Consider the following 22,384-nt stretch of genomic DNA (forward strand, 5'->3'; position numbering starts at 1 on the left):
GATATATATGGAGAAGACTGAAAGGGCCCTGTCTGATTGGCCGTCCCGCCTGTGTGAGAGGTTCCTGCTGTCAGTCGGAAAAGGCAGTGCTGTGTGTGATTGGCGGGGCTGGGGGCTGTTTTGTTATTGGGGGTCTGGGGTGCGGAGCAGCAGCTCTGTTGCCCTGTGGGCTCAGGGGTGAAGACAGGGGTCTCAGCTGCGCTCTGTCCTGATGACAATGGAGAGCTGCCTGTCCATCTTCTCTCTCGCTGTCCTGGTGCTGCACAGCTCAGCCGGTAAGTGTCCAGTCTTCTCCTGTCCAGACAGACAGACAACAACTGGAATTAAATTAAGTAAAGTTTTGATGTAAATGGAGCAATAAGTGGGTTGAACATTTTTTAAATGTTTATTTTACATTCAGCTTTGTGGGTATTCATCAAAAATATTATAACTGTATTTTATCTTGGTCTGTAAGTAAGGAAATATAATTAGCTGTGTCTAAATATAATTAGTTGCTTTTAATTTTTATTGGATTTTTAAAAAAAATTCTTAAGATTTCTAAACATTATATAATAATAATGTTATAGATGGATAGAGCAGAAGCTGGCCATTATCACCCTCTATTGATAATTTGTGAAAATATGGAGTGTATAAAATCTTTAAAAAGTTATTTAACTTACTCGTTACTGTAATAATAAACTTTATATATAAGTGGTAATTTGAGTGATATGCTGTGACATGTGAAAAAGTCTTCATTTACTCGAAAACAAAAAACGTGTGAGCAATAAAAAATGTTTCTAGAATAATATCATATTATACAGGATGATTCAGAAATACCCTGGGTTGTTTATTGTTTTATTGTGTTCAGTTCTGACTCCTCTGTATTGTCTTATTACAGACTGCTGCATTAATAGAGATACACGTGTTTTTAAATAGTGAATTATTATTGAGACTGATATTAAATTATTACAGACTGATGTATTAATAGATATACAGTAAATGTGTTGTCACCACCAACCAAAGTGTTTATGCTAGAGAATTAAGACTGGAGTTTTAATGCTGCCATTATATCTTTGGTGTATTCAGACAGTCCAGGTTTCTATCGTTAAACTGTGTGATGTTCAGTTGCTGTGAAAACAAGTAGTTCCTCTAGGTGTTATAAGAATATGTGTTCCAATATGATAGGAAGTTATGAATGTGAATTCTTCATTTTAAAGACATACAATTACATTTTGAAAATGTAAAACCTTTTCAGTCATAGGACAATTAGCTCTTGTATTTTTATATTTATGTGAAAATAAAATCTGTATACTGTATGTATAACCTGGTTCATAAAGACCAGGTCTGCTTGTTTTCACATTGAAAAGCACAGGCTGATAAAAGTTACATTCATTATTGGTTTATAAGCTATAAAATGAAAAATATTAACAAAATTGTGGAAATTCTTAGTATTGTAGGTGTATTATTATTAACTGGGGTCTCATCAGAAACTGAGGTGTAACATTAATAATTTAACAACTACAAGACATTGTGGCATTACAGGAGGAAACAAAAAATGGTAGTTGTGTTTTGTGTTTATACAGGATTTGTCTATTATTTAACAGCTAAATAATTTAATTTGTGTTTTTAGGTTAGTTATCTAATGACAGGGTTTTTTTGTAAATTGTGAAGTTTTAATAAGAATGCTTTATTGTTTTTGACTACATTCGAAATCTGAAATTATTATCAAATGCAATTATATAAGTATGAGTAATACATATTAAATATTTAATTACATGTTATCATACAAATGCAATATTTAAAAATTAATTCGTAATCACAGGACTCAAGTTTAGATTTTTGAGCAGTTGCTCAGGACAACATCATAATAAATGTATCTGTGCCTACATGTTAAACCTGTCTGGTATTTTTGAAAAATGTTGTTCTTTAATATAATTTAATCTGATGATCATGTGTTAAGTTTAGATGTTGGCAGGTAAAGGCTAGAAAATCATTGTCAACAATTCACATACAGACAATGGGAATATACACCTCACACACATTTCAGTACAACATGTGAAGTACCTGTCAGCCTCTGACCACTGTTGTGACCACAGGTCCCACTAACACAGAAACACTGGTCCCAGGACTTGGAAGCCACAGAGTTAGTACAGTGTCCAGTATAGTGACCACAGTCTCCTGGAACCCAGGACCAGCCATCTGAGGTTCTACAGTCATTACAGCCACTGCCCACCGTAGTGACCACAGCATGCAGAAGTGCTTTTCTGTTTAATTTAAAACTCAGCTTTATGGATATTCCTTAAAATTATAATTGATTTTATTCTGGTGCTTTAAATAAGGAAAAATAATAAACATTTTGCAGTATTAACAAGAATTTCACCTCGACAATTAATCATAATATTAATTCAGCTTATATGTTTTTTAAACTATTTTCTATTAATGCTGTATTAATAGTTTTATATGCAGTTATGCACTATTACACACAACACAGACTAAGGATAATGTTTTTTAAGTACTAACATATAATTATTATAACTATTAATATTGTAGATATTTAGCAACCTTATCAAAAATGTTGTACAACTTGACAATCCCTTATCTATTACCATAATAATAAAATACAAAATTTGGGCTGTAATTTGGGTCATGTGCTAGGACTTGTGGAAATGTTCCCATTTGCAAACAAAAAGGAATACAAATGTTTTAACAATAATACAACGTCTTCAAAATATTTACCAGGGGTTGTTTATTTCATTGTGCTCAATTCTGCCCTCTCTAACAGGTATAAAAACAGACTAGTGTATTAACAGAGATCAGTGTGTTTTTAAACACTGTTGTATTGATCGGACAGATATTTTATTTTACACACTGATGAATTAATATGTTTTATTAAAGTAATTAACTGATGTGTTATTAAACACTGGAGTATTTTTTGACTAATATTTTAACTGAGATAAGTGTGTTATTAAATACTAGAATATTATTGAGACTCCAGTATTATTACTATTGACACATTTTGTATTTACTGTATTATTAAAGTAACATTAATAATGATAACATTATAACATTATGGAAATGTTATTAAAAAATAGAGTATTTTGAGAGAAGGTGACAATTTTAGTGCAAAGAACTATTACAGACAGGTGATCAGAGATAAAAGTATATTTAAGGCACGTTTCCGATTAACAAATAATATTAGTAACTATTGCAGGTGAATGTGCTAATACAAATAAGAGTACTGAAGGTAAATGTATTAAAATATTTTTGATCCATGGTTATTTTTGAGAATGATTACAGTAGTTTTAGATACTATGGTAATTATATTACAGAAGGATCTAACACTGTAACACTATTGAGGACAAGACATATAGTTGTGTTTATTTGTTATAACAGTCACATTCAGGTGATAGGTATTTGTATTGCAGTGTGTTGTAGTTTTCTGACCTGAATCCATACTGGGTGCTTTTAGACAACGATGTCCAGTTTCAGTAACAACACAGGAGTCCTGAGGCAAATCTTGTAGTTTTTTCAACTTTAAACAAAAGTTTGGGATCTGTTCAGACTGGAGTTTTATTTGAGAAATGTGTCTATTATGTTGGAAGAAATGTGTATTTGACCCGGAAGTCCTTCATTTTGAAGAGAGAAAGGTTTAATTATTTTTCCATGTTTATTCTGCATTTGACTGATACTTCACAGCTAAATGAATTGTTGTTTGTAAGTCTTAGATAACTAATGATAGGGATAATTTTTCTTACATTATGGAATTTAAAAAAAAAGAGTAATAAAAACAACCTGTGCACTGTGATTCTAGAATATATTATTAAGTGCAACTATAATTCAATCTGTGAATTATGTACTAAGATCTTGAGAGGTAAAAGCTAAAACACATTGTTCACATATTTATCATGTAAGCATAGCAAAAAAATAAATGAATAAAAAGTAGTACTTAAATGAATTGTAGCATATAGTGTGTAATGGAAAAAAATATTTCACACTCCAAACTGAAGGTGATTGAAAATTTAATCAAAAAGAACAAATCTAGTTACTGTAAATGTGCGCTGGACAGTAAGTATACACACTTCACGTACAGTCTGGGCTGGGACTGACTCGCGTCAACAGAAACATTCCCTCGAGCGTTCACCCTGTCATTCAGACTGGGTCAGGACGTCTTTCAATTAAACCTTCAGTCTTTCATTCAGGCTCCCAGTCACACTAATCACCTCTTTATTTGAAACTGTTCAGAACACCGAATCTCCATCATTAGAGCTAAACCTTGTGAACCTAGCGATCGCATTCCTCTCATAGTCAAGTTTATCACTCGGTTATTTTAATTTCTCACTACTCCTGCTCTTCGATCCTGAAATATTTTCTCTGTTTTAATTCTTTCCTTTTCCTCGCTGACTCTCCAGCCTTTCTTTTCTTTATTTCAGCTGGGAGACGGGTGTCCCTCTTTATTTTTTCTTTCTGTTCACCTTTTTCATTCAGCCCAGCAGCCTGCATTCGATCTGTTACTCCCTGATCATTCAAACTCTGAAAGAGCTCAAAGTCCTGCGCCTGGGTTTCAATTATATCTCCTGCTGCAGATTTTCCATCTTTCTGCAGCATTACACTTCACATATTTCAGCTTGTGAAGCACCCATCTATTAAGAAAATATTTTTATTTTTATTATAACTTATTTTCAAAGTAGAATGTTGAAAAGACTTATTAGTGTTTAAATGTCTTAATTGATACAGACATGCAGTCAGTGTGCACTGTTAAGTACATGTGGGGTCTGAGACCCAGATACACCAGATACACCAAACCTGGTTTCAGTGATTCAGCCTTCTGACAAACACAGGAACACGATCATTACAGCTACTGTCCACTGTACTGACCACAGCTTCCAGAAACACAGGAACACAGTCATTACAGCCACTGACTACTATACTGACCACAGCTTCTAGAAACACAGGAACACAGTCATTACAGCCACTGACCACTATACTGACCACAGCTCCCAGAAACACAGGAACACAGTCATTACAGCTACTGTCCACTGTACTGACCACAGCTTCCAGAAACACAGGAACACAGTCATTACAGCCACTGACCACTATACTGACCACAGCTTCTAGAAACACAGGAACACAGTTCATTAGCCACTGTCCACTGTACTGCCCACAGCTCCCAGAAACACAGGAACACAGTCATTACAGCCACTATCCACTGTACTGACCACAGCTTCTACAAACACAGGAACACCGTCATTACAGCCACTGTCCACTGTACTGACCACAGCTCCCAGAAACACAGGAACACAGTCATTACAGCCACTGTCCACTATACTGCCCACAGCTTCCAGAAACACAGGAACACAGTCATTACAGCCACTGTCCACTGTACTGACCACAGCTTCTACAAACACAGGAACACCGTCATTACAGCCACTGTCCACTATACTGCCCACAGCTCCCACAAACACAGGAACACAGTCATTACAGCCACTGTCCACTATACTGCCCACAGCTCCCAGAAACACAGGAACACCGTCATTACAGCCACTGTCCTCTGTACTGACCACAGTGGAACAGCCCTCTGCAGTCACACAGTGATATGGACAGAGAGATATATAACAGGATCTGGACACAGGTGTGTGGAGGGAGACGTGAGATGGCTGCTGGTGGACTTCCTGTCACTCCACTGTCTCTTGTTCCCCATGGGAGAGACTAGCAATCCAATCAAACAGGTAAAACAAAATAAAAAAAGCTGGTGTGTTTCTAAAATGTCTTAAAATAAAATATCCAGTAGACATGACGATAAGTTTTGTTCCTCTCTCTCTACAGGCAGTGTTGATGTGAGGCTGGTGCATGGTGCCAGTCCCTGTGAAGGGACACTGGAGATCCAGTATAAAGGAGAGTGGGGGACAGTTTATCACAGTGGCTGGGATCTCAATGATGCTGCAGTGGTGTGCAGACAGCTGGGCTGTGGATCTGCTGTTTCAGCACCAAAGAGCTCTCACTTCGGACCAGGGTCTGGATCAGTCCTGCTGGGTGGGGTCAAGTGCAGTGGGTCAGAGTCTGATGTGAGGGACTGTGAAAAACAAGAAATGAAACAGTATAGCGTTCCTCATGACTATGATGCTGGAGTAAGGTGTTCAGGTAAGAGACACAGACTGTCTCCAGACTCCAGCACTGAGGACAATGAAAACTCCTCCACTGATCTAGAGTCCATCATCATGATCCATTTAATTAAAATTAAATTAATTCAAATCTAGTATTGATAATATGATGATAATAATAATTCAAAGCAATATATGTTATAAACATAATATATTTAATTTGATTAGTGTGTCTTGTTTCTGTGTTTCCTCTGTGTTTATGCAGTCTCACTGAGCCTGTAGCTCATCCTCTGTCTCCAGGCACTTCGGTGATGTTCTGTTTAAATAGGCAGGCTGTGCTCAGTGAGTCTGTATCTACTTCACTGCGCCTTTACTGTTTTAGCACTGGTGAAGTGACAATCTACTGTGGTTCCACTGTGCTGTTGGGTGAAATGCCTTTTCATTTTCAGGTGATTTAATGGTGTTTTGGTGTCAGTGTCAGTGGATCTGGTCAGTTTCAGGTGTGTTTTAATGGTATGTTGGTGTCAGTGTCAGTGGATCTGGTCAGTCTCAGGTGTGTTTTAATGGTATGTTGGTGTCAGTGTCAGTGGATCTGGTCAGTTTCAGGTGTATTTAAATAGTATGTTGGTGTCAGTGTCAGTGGATCTGGTCAGTCTCAGGTGTGTTTTAATGGTATGTTGGTGTCAGTGACAGTGGATCTGGTCAGTCTCAGGTGTGTTTAAATGGTATGTTGGTGTCAGTGTCAGTGGATCTGGTCAGTTTCAGGTGTGTTTTAATGGTATGTTGGTGCCAGTGTCAGTGGATCTGGTCAGTCTCAGGTGTGTTTTAATGGTATGTTGGTGTCAGTGTCAGTGGATCTGGTCAGTCTCAGGTGTGTTTTAATGGTATTTTGGTGTCAGTGTCAGTGGATCTGGTCAGTCTCAAGTGTGTTTTAATGGTATTTTGGTGTCAGTGTCAGTGGATCTGGTCAGTCTCAGGTGTGTTTTAATGGTATTTTGGTGTCAGTGTCAGTGGATCTGGTCAGTCTCAAGTGTGTTTTAATGGTATTTTGGTGTCAGTGTCAGTGGATCTGGTCAGTCTCAGGTGTGTTTAAATGGTATGTTGGTGTCAGTGTCAGTGGATCTGGTCAGTCTCAGGTGTGTTTAAATGGTATGTTGGTGTCAGTGTCAGTGGATCTGGTCAGTCTCAAGTGTGTTTTAATGGTATTTTGGTGTCAGTGTCAGTGGATCTGGTCAGTCTCAGGTGTGTTTTAATGGTATTTTGGTGTCAGTGTCAGTGGATCTGGTCAGTCTCAAGTGTGTTTTAATGGTATTTTGGTGTCAGTGTCAGTGGATCTGGTCAGTCTCAGGTGTGTTTAAATGGTATGTTGGTGTCAGTGTCAGTGGATCTGGTCAGTTTCAGGTGTGTTTTAATGGTATGTTGGTGCCAGTGTCAGTGGATCTGGTCAGTCTCAGGTGTGTTTAAATGGTATGATGGTGTCAGTGTCAGTGGATCTGGTCAGTTTCAGGTGTGTTTTAATGGTATGTTGGTGCCAGTGTCAGTGGATCTGGTCAGTTTCAGGTGTGTTTTAATGGTATGTTGGTGTCAGTGTCAGTGGATCTGGTCAGTCTCAGGTGTGTTTTAATGGTATGTTGGTGTCAGTGTCAGTGGATCTGGTCAGTCTCAGGTGTGTTTTAATGGTATGTTAGTGTCAGTGTCAGTGGATCTGGTCAGTTTCAGGTGTGTTTTAATGGTATGTTGGTGCCAGTGTCAGTGGATCTGGTCAGTTTCAGGTGTGTTTTAATGGTATGTTGGTGTCAGTGTCAGTGGATCTGGTCAGTCTCAGGTGTGTTTTAATGGTATTTTGGTGTCAGTGTCAGTGGATCTGGTCAGTCTCAAGTGTGTTTTAATGGTATTTTGGTGTCAGTGTCAGTGGATCTGGTCAGTCTCAAGTGTGTTTAAATGGTATGTTGGTGTCAGTGTCAGTGGATCTGGTCAGTCTCAGGTGTGTTTAAATGGTATGTTGGTGTCAGTGTCAGTGGATCTGGTCAGTCTCAAGTGTGTTTTAATGGTATGTTGGTGTCAGTGTCAGTGGATCTGGTCAGTTTCAGGTGTGTTTTAATGGTATATTGGTGTCAGTGTCAGTGGATCTGGTCAGTCTCAGGTGTGTTTAAATGGTATGTTGGTGTCAGTGTCAGTGGATCTGGTCAGTCTCAGGTGTGTTTAAATGGTATGTTGGTGTCAGTGTCAGTGGATCTGGACAGTCTCAGGTGTCTTATAATGGTCTTGTGGGGCTCAGTGCTGTAGTGGAGTTCAGCTGCACTACCAGCTGTCCAAAGGGCTGATCCTTGGTGGTGGAGGGACTGTCGGTCTGATTCTGATGAGCCCAGAATTTAAGAATTCAAGAAAACAATGCAGCTTTGGATATAAATAGAGAAGAAACAGTTCTGTTGGCTCATTTATGTAAATTAATGATTTCAGGTTTGATATTTCAGACTAGACCACTAACATCTAAACTGCTCTGCCATATTTTGACTTCTTTAAGGCACTGATGGTCATGTATTTTCTTGTGATGCACTGTAGCCTGTTACGATCCCTGCCTCCCGGCAACGGAGGAGGCAGAAGAAGGCGTAGCCTTACTTCATCAGTCTACCTATCAGTTTACTTATTCACCACCACACCCCCGTCTCATCCTGTACTTAAACACCTGTCTTTTCCTACCTCTTGGCTCAGTATTGGTTTTCCTTTCGAGCTTCCTAGTTGCGCTACTCCTTCTTCTGCTTTGTGTCTTTCTTGGTTTTCGGATTACGGTTTTTCCCCCTTTGATGACGGTTTTCCGATCACGGCTTGGCTTCGGTACTCACTCTCTGTTTTGAATATCTGGCTTCCCCTGGACTCCCGGATTGCTCTATTGTCTACGGTTTCGGATCACGGTTTGGCTTCGCTAACTCGTTCCCTGTTTGGATCTCTGGCTTCCCCTGGACTCTCGGCTCGTTTCTTCGACTACGGCTTTCTTCGGATCACAGCTAGGCTTTATCAGCTCCTGCAAGTGGGTTCATTCACTGGTTTCGGTTTCTCTTACCGAATCCCTAACATAGCCAGGAGCTGTCTGCTAGACCCAGCTGTGTGTACGTGGAGCTGAACTCCATGAGAGTGTGTCATTCTCTGAGATCTGCTTTCATGTGGAGAAGGACAACCCTGGATGTGTCCAGAGCGTCTGTCAGTGCCCAGGTCAGACAGTCCTGCTCCAGCAGTGCCAGGCTGTGACAGTCCTGGTCTTGTCCAGACTGTCTGTCAGTGCCCAGGTCAGACAGTCCTGCTCCAGCAGTGCCAGGCTGTGACAGTCCTGGTCTTGTCCAGACTGTCTGTCAGTGCCCAGGTCAGACAGTCCTGCTCCAGCAGTGCCAGGCTGTGACAGTCCTGGTATTGTCCAGAGTGTGTGTCAGTGCCCAGGTCAGACAGTCCTGCTCCAGCAGTGCCAGGCTGTGACAGTCCTGGTCTTGTCCAGAGTGTGTGTCAGTGCCCAGGTCAGACAGTCCTGCTCCAGCAGTGCCAGGCTGTGACAGTCCTGGTCTTGTCCAGAGTGTCTGTCAGTGCCCAGGTCAGACAGTCCTGCTCCAGCAGTGCCAGGCTGTGACAGTCCTGGTCTTGTCCAGAGTGTCTGTCAGTGCCCAGGTCAGACAGTCCTGCTCCAGCAGTGCCAGGCTGTGACAGTCCTGGTCTTGTCCAGAGTGTCTGTCAGTGCCCAGGTCAGACAGTCCTGCTCCAGCAGTGCCAGGCTGTGACAGTCCTGGTCTTGTCCTGAGTGTCTGTCAGTGCCCAGGTCAGACAGTCCTGCTCCAGCAGTGCCAGACTGTGACAGTCCTGGTCTTGTCCAGAGTGTGTGTCAGTGCCCATGTCAGACAGTCCTGCTCCAGCAGTGCCAGACTGTGACAGTCCTGGTCTTGTCCAGAGTGTGTGTCAGTGCCCAGGTCAGACAGTCCTGCTCCAGCAGTGTCAGGCTGTGACAGTCCTGGTCTTGTCCAGAGTGTGTGTCAGTGCCCAGGTCAGACAGTCCTGCTCCAGCAGTGCCAGGCTGTGACAGTCCTGGTCTTGTCCAGAGTGTCTGTCAGTGCCCAGGTCAGACAGTCCTGCTCCAGCAATGCCAGGCTGTGAAAGTCCTAGTCTTGTCCAGTGTGTGTGTCAGTGCCCAGGTCAGACAGTCCTGCTCCAGCAGTGCCAGGCTGTGACAGTCCTGGTCTTGTCCAGAGTATCTGTCAGTGCCCAGGTCAGACTGTCCTGCTCCAGCAGTGCCAGGATGTGAGATCTCTGTTCCTTGGGTTTATAACGCCTGGAGTGACACACTGCTCTTCTTTTGTGAATTAGATGATAATGATCAGCCATTTCTTCTGTAGTTATTAGTTCCATACCTCTGGCTCCACTGAATTGGAAGAAGCAGAATTCATGGATGGATTTGTTATCACTTTCTGTTTTGATTGATTTCACAGCAGTCTTTGTGCAACATGTAGCACTACTGTTAGCGCTGTAGTAATAGTTATGGGCATGTTGAGCAGCTGGAATGATAGTGATAATTTGGGTACTTTGTAATGTTCCACAGACTGATCAATTTGGTGTCTGTGAGTTTTATTTGCCCCAGTGTACAGCTAATAATGCACTGACTTTCTTCAGAGACACATTTTAGAGAACAGGTGGAGGTGGAGGTGGAGATTGGTGATTTAGCCTCTTTGATCTTAATATACATCTAAAATTATTAGATTAACATGTATCTACATTATTTCTGGAAGAAATTAATCAATTTTACATTCAGTTAAAACATTCAGCCACAAAATATTTTTTGGTTTAACTATTTGACGTTGACCTTTCAGATTTTCTTCCAACACTCCTCTCTTTCATTTAATTTTTATATCCTATTATCTACTTTCTTATCTATATCTGTCCTATTATCTATATTCTTATTGAAAGCACTTTGCATTATTGTACAATTGATTGTAATAGTATATGCATTTATAAAATGTAATTTTCTACGCCTAATCATAGGTGTAAATCTATTTATGGATGGAACAATAAGAAGTCAAGATTTAAATTGAGAATCAATGATATCTATTTTTCACACGAAGGTAATTTATTTTCATAGGGTAGTAAGTTTAATTTTCACAGACACCAGGTTCAGCGACAGTGAGCAATGAGCTGCACTATGAGAGATTACCTGCTCAGACTGACAGCCTGTAGTTCTCTATTGCAGGTTTCCTGAGGCTGGTGAACGGACACAGTCTCTGCTCTGGGAGAGTGGAGGTGAATCTCAAGAAGACCTGGACCTCAGTGTGTGACTCTGACTTTGACTGGCAGGATGCAGAGGTCGTCTGTCGTGACCTGGACTGTGGGGCTCCTTCAGTGATACACAGAGGGGCTCATTTCGGACAGGGCCAGGGTGCAGTCGGGTCAGAGCAGTTCCAGTGTACAGGACAAGAGTCCAAACTACAGCACTGCCCCACTGCAGCCAGGCCAGAGCACAGCTGCTCCCAGAGCAGAGCTGTGGGTCTGACTTGTACAGGTAAGAGAGTCACATCACTGTCCTTCATGGAAACAATCGTTATAGAGTCGTAAATGACACATATTTTGATTGGGTGATTTCTGCTGTAGACTGAGTGATCTCCAGGGGAGAGTGGGGGAGGAGTGCCGAGTGGGGCAGCACGCAATCGGCAGGTTCTAGGCAGGGTCCCAAGCACACACCCCACACACCAGACTTAATTTAAAACAGTGATTTATTGGCTGGAACTTACAGTATATGACCGTAGGACAGTCCCTGTGGCTGTGTCGGTGTTCCCATCAGCGCCCGGTGTGGAAACTGCTAGGGGAAGAAAATAACACAGGTGGTTTAGTGTAACAACTGAGGGGATGGTGCTTTCTGCCTGGGCTGGTTTCTGAAATGTACATCTACCAAAACTTTCCTTCAGCCTTGAGGATGAGAAAACTTATCAGCCTGTGCTGTGCCAAAGCCTGTTTTAATAGCAGCAACCTATCCTTCAGCTCTCAGACTGTGTGGGGAAAAAAGTACAGTTAGCAGGTAGTAGGTAGTTTTTTCAATTGTAACAAAGCTGCTCACCGATGAAGCTCGGAAAAGTAAGGTAAACAGCCTGTGATGACAAGGGCTGTTACAGGAATATCAAACGCTATTCTTCGGGCCTAAGACTGGAATTGTAGAGATGAAAAATGTAAGTAAAAACCTTCATCATGGGGACAATTTATTGATACTTTATTTCAATATGTGCCAGGCTGAGGCAATTATTGTGGAATTTTTTTGTCTTCTCCAAGTCCTTCTTGGTTTTATGTGGCCTAGAGCAGGGTGCTAATTGTCTCCTATGAGCTGCACATCGTTATCTTACGTATGGGGAAAACTTGGAAAGATAAGTCCCCAGGGAAAGTAGCACCTTTTGAGGAAACAATCCCTTATGGCATCACAATATCCGTTCTTATTATATGCCTGCAATTGGTTTCTCAGTCACTATATACTGGATATGCTAGTTTTTTTCACTGTATTGATACTTTATTTTGTTGTATTTCTTGTGGCCTGCAGTGGTGTCATGCTGGTGAAGTTCTCTCCTATCTGCAGGATACACAGGGTTCAGGCTGGCGAACGGCTCTGACTCCTGCTCTGGCCGAGTGGAGTTACAGTGGTTCTTCAAGGACTGGGGGACAGTGTGTGACCTGTACTGGGACCTGACAGATGCCAGGGCTCTCTGCCAGCAGCTGGGCTGTGGGGAGGCTGTAGCAGCACCAGGACAGGCCAGGTTTGGACAGGGCAGTGGACCAGTATGGGCTGATGTGTTTGAGTGCAAGGGCAATGAGAGTCGTCTCTCACACTGCGCTGTCTCTTCATGGGGCAGAGCAGGGTGCTCTCATGGACAGGACGCAGGAGTCATCTGCTCTGGTGAGAATCGTGTGTTTAAAACAAAGTGACACTCCCTCTGCTTACACACAGAAGCACACTGTTTTCATGATTGACTGAATATCTGCTCTGTTACACACTGCCAGTTATGTAAGAGATGCAAAGATGAAAACACATATTCCTTAAAACGTGAGTGTGTTTTAAACATGTCATATCTAACTCAAATATTCCCTCAAGGGGTTATTAGATTGTCATTTTCTTTCTGATGGATAGATACACAAATACACTGAGGACTAAAAATCAGTTTTATATTTATGTTGATATCACTGATGGCTCTTAAAGATTAAAGAAAGTTCTGTACCTCAGTATCCTGTAATTAACATCTGACCTGCTTAATTAGTTTAATTAATAGAGCCCAACTAAACAGGAGCCTGAAAAGAAAGTGAGTCTCAGAAAGTCAAAGTTTACAGATGTTATGTACACCTGAGCCCCACACACAGCTGACACTCCACTGGTGAAACATCACTCCTGTGGACAGAAATGAGCTCCTTTCTTCTCTTTCACAGACTCAAATATGACCAAAGATTCACCTGGAGCAGGTAAAGAGAGAATGAGGACTGTCTTAATCACATCAGTGCTGTTTTATTTGTAGTTTCATTTCTGGTGTTAAATTGCTCCTCTCACACAAGGTTCACAGTCTGATTTCTCTCTCTCTGTTTGTTCCACAGGCTTCCCTACTTCAGCTGTACCCTCTTCCAAAACACCAGGTATGAATTAGCCCCTGTTCTGTATCTAGGGCTCTCAGTGTGTGTTGATGTCTCTGTTGCTCAGCGGAATCCCAGATCAGTCAGTGAGGCAACAGCTGTGTGTGTGCAGTTTTTTCTGTGTGTCACAAACACACTCAGGTCTATCTGAATACTGCAATTTGACACTGGTGGAGCTATTGTCTCTATGCCCAACAGTGGGTCAGGAAAAATAACTTATCTGGTATACTGTTTATGAACAATGTGGAATATATTAAACTTACTATATATATTAAATATATATATAATATAATAATATATATACATATATACTGCTTATGAACAATCTGTTACAATAAGTGTATATATTAAATTAATCAAAAGTCAAGAAACACTGTACTTGAACTGTATCTGCTGTGCCTAGTGGGCCGAGATAATCTTCAACTTGTAACAGCAGGTCATGGTGATCTCTTAGTACTACACTGACCTCTGACCCCTGACCTCTAATTCTCTGCTCCTAGATCAGCTGTCCCTCAGGCTGGTTGGTGGAGGAGATGACTGTGCTGGGAGGCTGGAGGTTTATCATAATAGCTCCTGGGGGACAGTCTGCGATGACTCCTGGGACCTGGCAGACTCTCAGGTGTTGTGCAGGCAGCTCCAGTGTGCGACGGCCCTCAGTGCCCCAATGATGGCCTCCTTCAGCCAGGGAACTGGTCCCATCTGGCTGGACGAGGTGGGCTGTCTGGGGAACGAGTCGTCTCTGTGGGAGTGTCCCTCAGCAGGGTGGGGACAGCACGACTGTGGACACAAGGAGGATGTGAGAATCCTGTGTTCAGGTAGGGGAGATAATTAAAATTACAATGATTCAGATTATTTAATCCCACATTGTGGATATGGCTTGCATCTAGAGTGCCTAGATATGTTTGACTTGTGAGAATCTTGTGTTCAGTAAGTTAACTAAATAAAATAATCCACATACTGGAATTCCACATTGTGGATATGGTTTGCATCTGGAGTGCTTAAATACAGTACATGAGCTGGATGCAGAATTAATTTTAAAATAAATATTTATATTGATGAGTTCAGGTGGGTAGCTGCGTCAGCATGCGTAGGTTGCAAAGGAACTAGTAATAGGTTTATTCCATGCTGAAAAAAAGAAGAGAGAAAACACAACATTTCGGCCGTGGAGCCTTCTTCAGGTGTTTATATTAATGATACAGCTGGGAATGCACATATTCACATCCCAGCGAAAATAAATAAAGAGAGAAAGAAACTCTGGCACTCAAGATAAATTCCCCTCCACTAGTGAATGGGGATAAATTCATCTCAGTCCTTCAGTAAAATCTAGGGTCCAAACTTTAAACTTCTCACATCAATTAGACCTGTTGTCTGTTTGGGTGTATTTGTCTTGGCCATTATCTTTCATGATTTTCTGCCTCAAATGTTTTATTTTGATTTGTTCAAAGAATCTTCCTGTCAGATCCTGATGAACCACTTGGTGTTAATGTCACCCTGAGCCTCGTTTTCTCCACTCACAGCGCTGCACCGCTCACCCTGAACCACGCGTTCTGCTTTCATACTCAGTCTCTTAGTTGTGCTGCTGCTGAATAGCCAAGTTGATCAGAATGACGTTTTGGTTCAGAACCTGATCATGTAATGGGATTTTAAAGCTCTGTGTGATGCACTGTCCAGATTCTGAATGAACAGCACTACACACACCTGTCACCTTCATGTCAACTGTGTGATTGTACAGCTGTCCTTATTTCATGACGTGAGTCAGTTATAACTGGATTAGTACAGGAAATGAGACTGGTTGCTGTCCACATTGTTTGCTGGTTGTTTCTTACCAGTTCAGAATGAGACGTTGGGCTGTCTTGTCAGGGTTTGTTTCCTTTGACTTTCCCTGCTGTCTTGACAGATCACACTCTCCTGAGGCTGTCTGCAGGATGTTCAGGACAGGCAGAGGTTTACTACAATGGCACCTGGGGCAGCATCTGTGCCAACGGCATGACAGACACCACAGCTGCAGTGATCTGTAAACAGCTGGGTTGTGGAGACAAGGGCACCATCAGAGAGACAAACTCCAGGCTGAGGCCTGATCCCAAATGGCTGGACTTTATCTCCTGTCGCAAACACGACTCCACCCTGTGGCAGTGTCCTTCCTCCCCCTGGGGTCAGAATGACTGCACAGACCGGGAAGTGGCTAACATCACCTGCTCAGGTACAGGGTGAAGAGTAATGCTCTGTGAATTAGTGTTTTGCCATATTTAGAACAGACAAAAGCTTTAAACTGAATTCTTATTAATTTATATCCAAGCATGTATAAAAATGAAAGCAATGTCATTGTTATTCATTTTATAATAATAATAATGTTTTTATATGATTATTAATCTTTGAAGGTCCTAGAAAAGAAGCTGACAGAAGCACTCCAGCCCCTCAGGAAGAGCAGCCTCAGCTGTACTGCCCAGGTGAGTTCAGTGTGTAAAACAGTCAGAGACACTGCAGCCCTGAGCTGAGGAACAGGAACCTCACTAATCTCTACTACAGTCACTGAGCTGAAGACACTCAGTAACCTCTCTGCTCTCGTCTACAGTCACAGATCTAATGACACTCGGTAACCTTTCTGTTGACTTTCAGTCCCACTGGCTCTGCGCCTGGTTGGAGGCACTAACTGCTCTGGCCGGGTGGAGCTGCGGTATGAGGGCTCCTGGGGGACAGTCTGTGACGACTCCTGGGACCTGCAGGATGCCCAGGTGGTCTGCAGACAGCTGGGCTGTGGGGATGCAGTGAGAGCAGCAATAGAGGCCTCATTCAGACCAGGAAATGGCACCATCTGGCTGGACGAGGTGAACTGCACAGGCAGTGAACTTCACCTGTGGGACTGCTGTCACTCTGGACTGAATCAGAGCGACTGTCGACACAAGGAGGATGCAGGGGTTACCTGTACAGGTGAGGAGAGTCTTAGAACTGTAGATGAACAAGGTAGCAGATCAATGGAGAAGTTAGACTGATGTCACCCATACTTTATCACTGCTTAATATCTAACTAATCCAACTAAGATCATCAGTCACAAGATCGGGATGTTGTGTAGCCCTGTGTGTGTGAACAGCACTAGGCTTTAATTCTGAACAAGACACCATTCATCCTGCAATCCTAGATTTGACCTCAAGGAACAAATGTAAAGATTTTTTTTTATTATTAAGACCACTCTGGATTCAACTTGCTTTAAAACCAAAGGCAAAATAATGACAGTTCTCCTATCTGTTTTACAGGTTTGTCAGAGACAACAGCCAGTCCAGCAACAGCTACAGGTGAACAGAAATCTTCCTTTGTCATTGATAACTCCTGTCTTTCTGTCTCTTCAGATTCCCAGTGTATCTGTAGTGTCTCCTCTCCTCTCTCAGGGTGAAGATCAGTGTCTCTTCAGATTCCCAGTGTAGCTGTAGTGTCTCCTCTCCTCTTTGAGTGTGAAGATCAGTGTTTTCAGATTCCTTGTGTTGTTGTAGTGTCTCCTCTCCTCTCTCAGGGTGAAGATCAGTGTTTTCAGATTCCCAGTGTAGATCTTGTGCTAGTGTCCTCTCTTTCCTCACTGATTTAGTGACAGTCCTGATGGGTTAGATTGGGAATCCTTAACTATTCTTCGGTGATCTTGGATTAACCCTGAAGCCATGATAGCCACATATCGGAACAGGAGGAGAACAGGACATGTGTCGAAGTGTATATGAGCCCAAGAGCACCTCTCCTGATCCCTGTTCATCCATTTTCTCCCCATCTCTCAGGCAGAACCAGGACAACACCCCAGACACAGCCACTGGGAGGCCTGTCTGCCTCGCCCCTGGTCCTCCTGCTGCTGGGGGCTCTGCTCTTCGTGGTGCTGGCCCTGTTAGTGGGGCAGCTGATCCAGAACAGGAATCTGAGGAAAGGTAGGGAGGGAACTCTCCATCCACATAGTGACCTCTAGTGGTCAGTTCTGTCACTCACATGGAACTGATATTTACATAATTACCTTGAGGAATAAACCTGGTAGAGAAAACCATTTAAAGTTGAAAAAAGATTATCAACAATTACAGATGGAGAGATCAGGAAATTTGCAAATCCAGAAGCATAACATTTATGTGCTGTAATGTCCAAAGAAGGTTTAGTAGTCAATGTTTGATCTTGTACTCTGCTCCCTGCATGTTAACCCTGAGTGTCTGTTTCCTCACACAGCCCTATCTAAGGGAGCACTCGCCCCCTATCATGATGCCGTCTACGAGGAAATAGAGTACAAACTGGCCAGAGAGGGAACCTACAGCGCCCCCAGGAGAGGTGAGTGGAGAGAGTCTTCAGGTGTGATTGATCTCCACCCTCTGAGGAAGATCTGAGGACTTAAAACTTGTAGAAAATCTAACCATCCTGGTTTCTGACTGGTTTTCTCAAGAGGTGTGTTAAGGTAGATAAAGAAAATGATCACATCACTATCCCTGGGCTGCCTTATAAAAAAGTATTTTTTAGTTTTAAACCTGTATAGTTTTCTTTCTCAACTGGCGTCAAACTAAGTGAAGAAAATCAACCCAACACGATTCTGGATCTGCCTTATAAACACAAACTCACACCCTGGCTTCTCCCCCAGTGGATGACAGTGAGGCTGCTGTCTGACTACAGGTAATATTGATCTGTCCTCCTGTTCACAGGGAGATTCCTCTCTGATGAGCTGCCCTCTGGATACGACGATGTGGAGGACAGTGAGGGAGACCCAGTGCCAGGTGAGGGGAGGTGGAGTCAAGGGGCTCAGTGTGTGAGTGAGGGGTTCTTCAGTCCAGTATGCACTCTCACCTCAGAACAGGCTGACATTTAGAGAACTTATGTAGGAAATCCTGAATTATATAAATATAACCACATGTGTTTGATACCTTATAAAGCCAGCTCTTCAGTGTTGTCTCAAACTAATCTTATCTTGGCAGATCACAGATGCTGAGCAAAACTAGTATTGACCTGGTCAATACTGAGGTGGTAAACAGGGTGCTGCTCTAATTGGTTTTGATAGAAAATAGCATGCTGTAAAAACTGCCTTTCAGATCAGATTAATCAGCGACCCTAGAGTTCTGGCTTAACTATACACTACAAAATATTTAAAATCACACTTTAAAATAACTTTGCAGCTCTATGGTCAAACTAAGTCTGAGTCCTGAAGTGTAAATTCTCTGTCTCTCTGTGTGGTTCAGAAGAGTCGATAATCTCTCTGAAAGAAGAGATCCCAGAGTACTATGATGATGCAGTAACAGTACTTCAAACCTCAGATGCCTTGTCAGGTGGGTTATTTCAGTCCAGTCAAATGGGGAAACTCTGCACCAATCTCAGTGAGTCTGACTCTCTCTTTGATCTCAGCCTCTGAATATGGAGTCTGTGTTATTCTGCACCAGTCTCATGAGTCTGACTCTATCTCTCTGTGATCTCTGCCCTGCATACTCAGTCTGTGTCACTGTGCTGCCAGTGTCCAACTCCTCTTCAGTTGCTCATAGTGTCCACATCACCACTCTCTCTGTCCAAATACAACCAATCTTTCTCTGCCCTGTTGTCCTTCAACATCTTATTTTAAAATTCAGGAATTTTCTGGAGTTTTAATTTATTACTGAATTGAATAGAATTAGAAATCAGGTTCCCTGATCTCCTGTATTTAGTCTGGAGTTTTAGTTCCAATGTGATGTTCAGTTAATCAGTGTGTTCTGAGGAGCTCCAGCAGTCCGGTGCTCTAGATAACTCAGTTCTCTGATATGTGTCACTGAATCTGTGCTCTTTGTGGTTCAGGAGAGCTGATGTCCCCTGTGACAGAAGAGGCCCCAGAGTACTATGATGATGCTGTAACTGTACCTCAGAGCCCAGATGGCTTGTCAGGTGGGTTATTTCAGTCCAGTCCCATAAAGGAACACTGCACCAATCCCAGTGAGCCTGATTCTCTCTCCTCTCACTGTGCACTGCACAGCTCATCACACAGAGTCTGGATTACAGGGCTCACATCACTGTTCTCTGTCCAAATACATCCGTACGTCACTGCCCTGTTGTCCCTCAACATCTTAGTCCAAAATCTAGGATTCATTTTAAATTTATGACAGACATGAATAGGAGAGGAAATCAGGTTCCCTGATCTCCTGTATTTAGTCTGGTATTTTACTTGTAACATGATGTTCAATAAATCAGTGTGTTCTGATGAGCTCCAGCAGTCCTGCGCTTTAGATGAGTCAGTGTTCTGATGACTGATAGTGACATTGTGCTCTGTGTGCTTTAGGAGAGATGATGTCCTTTGTGAAAGAAGAGGCTCCAGAGTACTATGATGATGCTGTAACTGTGCCCCAGAGTCCAGACACTGTGTCAGGTGAGTTATTATAAATAAGACTAAGGAGTACCCCCTGTACCAGCCCACAGTAGCCTTTGTCATTAGAAATTAGTCTCAACCTAATTTCATATCTGCAAATAAACACTAACTGGAAATGAAGAGGCCAGTTTGTGTCAGAATGACAGAGATATTAATGACCTCCTCTTCTGTTTACAGGAAGACTCCTCCCTGATAAGACACCCTCTGGATACAGTGATGTGGGGGACAGTGAGGGTTACCCCACTTCAGGTAAAGGGGGCTACAGCCAGGGGGCTCAGTGTGGGTGAGGTAGTTCAGGGATGGGAAGATAACCTCCAGTAATCCATCTCTGTGCCACTCCCATCCAAGACAGGGGGGAATCAGGCATTTTGCAGTTGCGGTAGCTTCACTCTGTCATGTCCTACAAGGATCAATAACAGCCAATAAAGGCTGAGAGACCTGAATTGTACAAAGTTAGACCACAAAGATCAGAGTGTCATTGAAACCCACCTACTGACACACCCAGCCAATCAGATGATTTAAATTGATCAGCATCTGAACAATGATGAGGGAGTAAGGTCTGGACAGAGCAAAGCTTTAGATTCCCCAAGACCAGGAATTCTATTCTCTGATTGCAGAGACAATTACTAGGCTCAGAAATTACTAGGTCTTCTTCACTGTGATTTTAGAGCATTGATACTTCATAAGTATAAGTGAATTCTACACTGAATCATCATTTTTTCCAAAAAAGATACAATTTAATTAAACAAATCCTTTTAAACACTTTTGACTACAATATTGTAACATCTATTCTGTATACTATAACTGTAAGTCCACTAATAGCCATTGATATCAAAGCAGATTACTTCTCAGATATGTTCTATTATGCTTATTTTTTGTTATGCAAACTATGATTATATCAATAAATTGTATATTGTTTGGTTAGAATACATGTGTGAGAATATTGATTATTATGTTTAATTAGTTCCTAAAAGTCTACAAGTACTCTCAAAATATACTGCTATAATTTCTGATTGTTACAGAAAATTAAAATCCCCATTCACTACACTATTTTGATTATGTAAGTGTTTTAAAAAACCTAGGTACACCTGGGTAATGTCATCAATTCCAATTCCAATTCCAATTACAGTACATGGCTAGGGGCTGCAAAGCAAGGAGATGTTTGCTGAGATGTTGAGGTGTGAGATTCAGTGATCAAAGCAACCATAAAGTTTAGTTAATTTCTGGGTAAATGATTGTCAATCAACCGTCCAGGAATGATAGAAGGCGAGAGCTACTTCTTGCTTCTACTACTTGTCCAGATCAACTGGAAAGACCAGATTGGAGTTTAGTCTTTGACCCTCATAAAGAGAGCTTGCCTTTCTGTTGTTTTTAGAAACTTTAATTTCTTGTTTAGAGAATCCCTTGGTTAAAAAGTGCCTCTCCTGGCTAGTGGGAGCATCTTTAGAACAGGGAGATAGGTTCCCATTCATTTTGTAGCAATTGGGTTCACAAAGAGAAATTTAACTGTAGGTTGTAATGTCTTAGGTTTAGAAGGTTTGGTTTCTCTTTCTTTTATATAGGTGTTCTGTAAAAGCTGAATACTTGGTAGCAGTTTGAGGATTTTCTGGATGGTTAGGATGTACGTGTCTAAAACACCTTGTTAGCAAATTTGTAATTGTGTGCTGTATGTTTATGTCGTGTGTAATTTCGTGTGTGTTGCGTCGTTAATAACAAATATTTAACTATTGGGAATATATTTGGCAAAATCTTTACAAGTTGGAGGCTTATGATTATGACTTTATGATTTAATTATTAATTTATCTACTCAGTCATTTCTGATATTCACCATTTTCATAATACTTATTTGTATCAATATTATGTTAATAACTGAGTCATTTTTAAAAATATGAGTCTGTGTCTCTCTGTCAGGTGTCCCCCACGCTGGCCCTGGAGTGGACAGGGTCCTGCCCACACTGCCCTCTGAAGAAGGAGCCCCTGCCCCTGACAGGACTGACTACGATGATGTTGGGGATGAGTCTCAGGGAGAGGATGGGTGCTGTGAGACTGACAGGGCTGTCTGGGAGAAGCTCCTCCTGTAGGTCTAGACACAGAAGAGCTTCACCAACAGAGTCACACAGTCTTACAACAGTTCTGAGCACTGAGACTGTCTGTGACCTGAGTCCACTTCACTCCACTGTTTCCACACTCACACTGTGACCTGAGTCCACGTCACTCCACTGTTTCCACACTGACACTGTCTGTGACCTGAGTCCACTTCACTCCACTGTTTCCACACTGACACTGTCTGTGACCTGATTCCACTTCACTCCACTGTTTCCACACTGTCCTGCAGGTTGTGTTTTGC

General features: G+C 42.1%; 1 protein-coding gene across 1 annotated transcript in view; it reads left to right on the forward strand.

Moving 5' to 3' along the window:
* Window positions 1-217: 217 nt before the first annotated feature.
* The window catches only part of LOC148825579 (scavenger receptor cysteine-rich type 1 protein M130-like), a 97,305-nt gene continuing 75,138 nt past the window's right edge, over window positions 218-22,384 (forward strand). Inside the window, exons 1-8 of the mRNA XM_088926327.1 lie at window positions 218-275; window positions 11,299-11,607; window positions 12,667-12,844; window positions 13,671-13,687; window positions 14,207-14,226; window positions 14,326-14,521; window positions 15,604-15,906; window positions 16,323-16,634. Of these exons, the coding sequence (XP_088782453.1) occupies window positions 218-275; window positions 11,299-11,607; window positions 12,667-12,844; window positions 13,671-13,687; window positions 14,207-14,226; window positions 14,326-14,521; window positions 15,604-15,906; window positions 16,323-16,634 (1,393 nt within the window). The remainder of the gene's footprint in view (window positions 276-11,298; window positions 11,608-12,666; window positions 12,845-13,670; window positions 13,688-14,206; window positions 14,227-14,325; window positions 14,522-15,603; window positions 15,907-16,322; window positions 16,635-22,384) is intronic.

The sequence above is a fragment of the Atractosteus spatula genome, chromosome 10, assembly GCF_055471065.1.
Source record: "Atractosteus spatula isolate fAtrSpa1 chromosome 10, fAtrSpa1.hap1, whole genome shotgun sequence".
In the NCBI taxonomy this organism is placed as follows: domain Eukaryota; kingdom Metazoa; phylum Chordata; class Actinopteri; order Semionotiformes; family Lepisosteidae; genus Atractosteus; species Atractosteus spatula.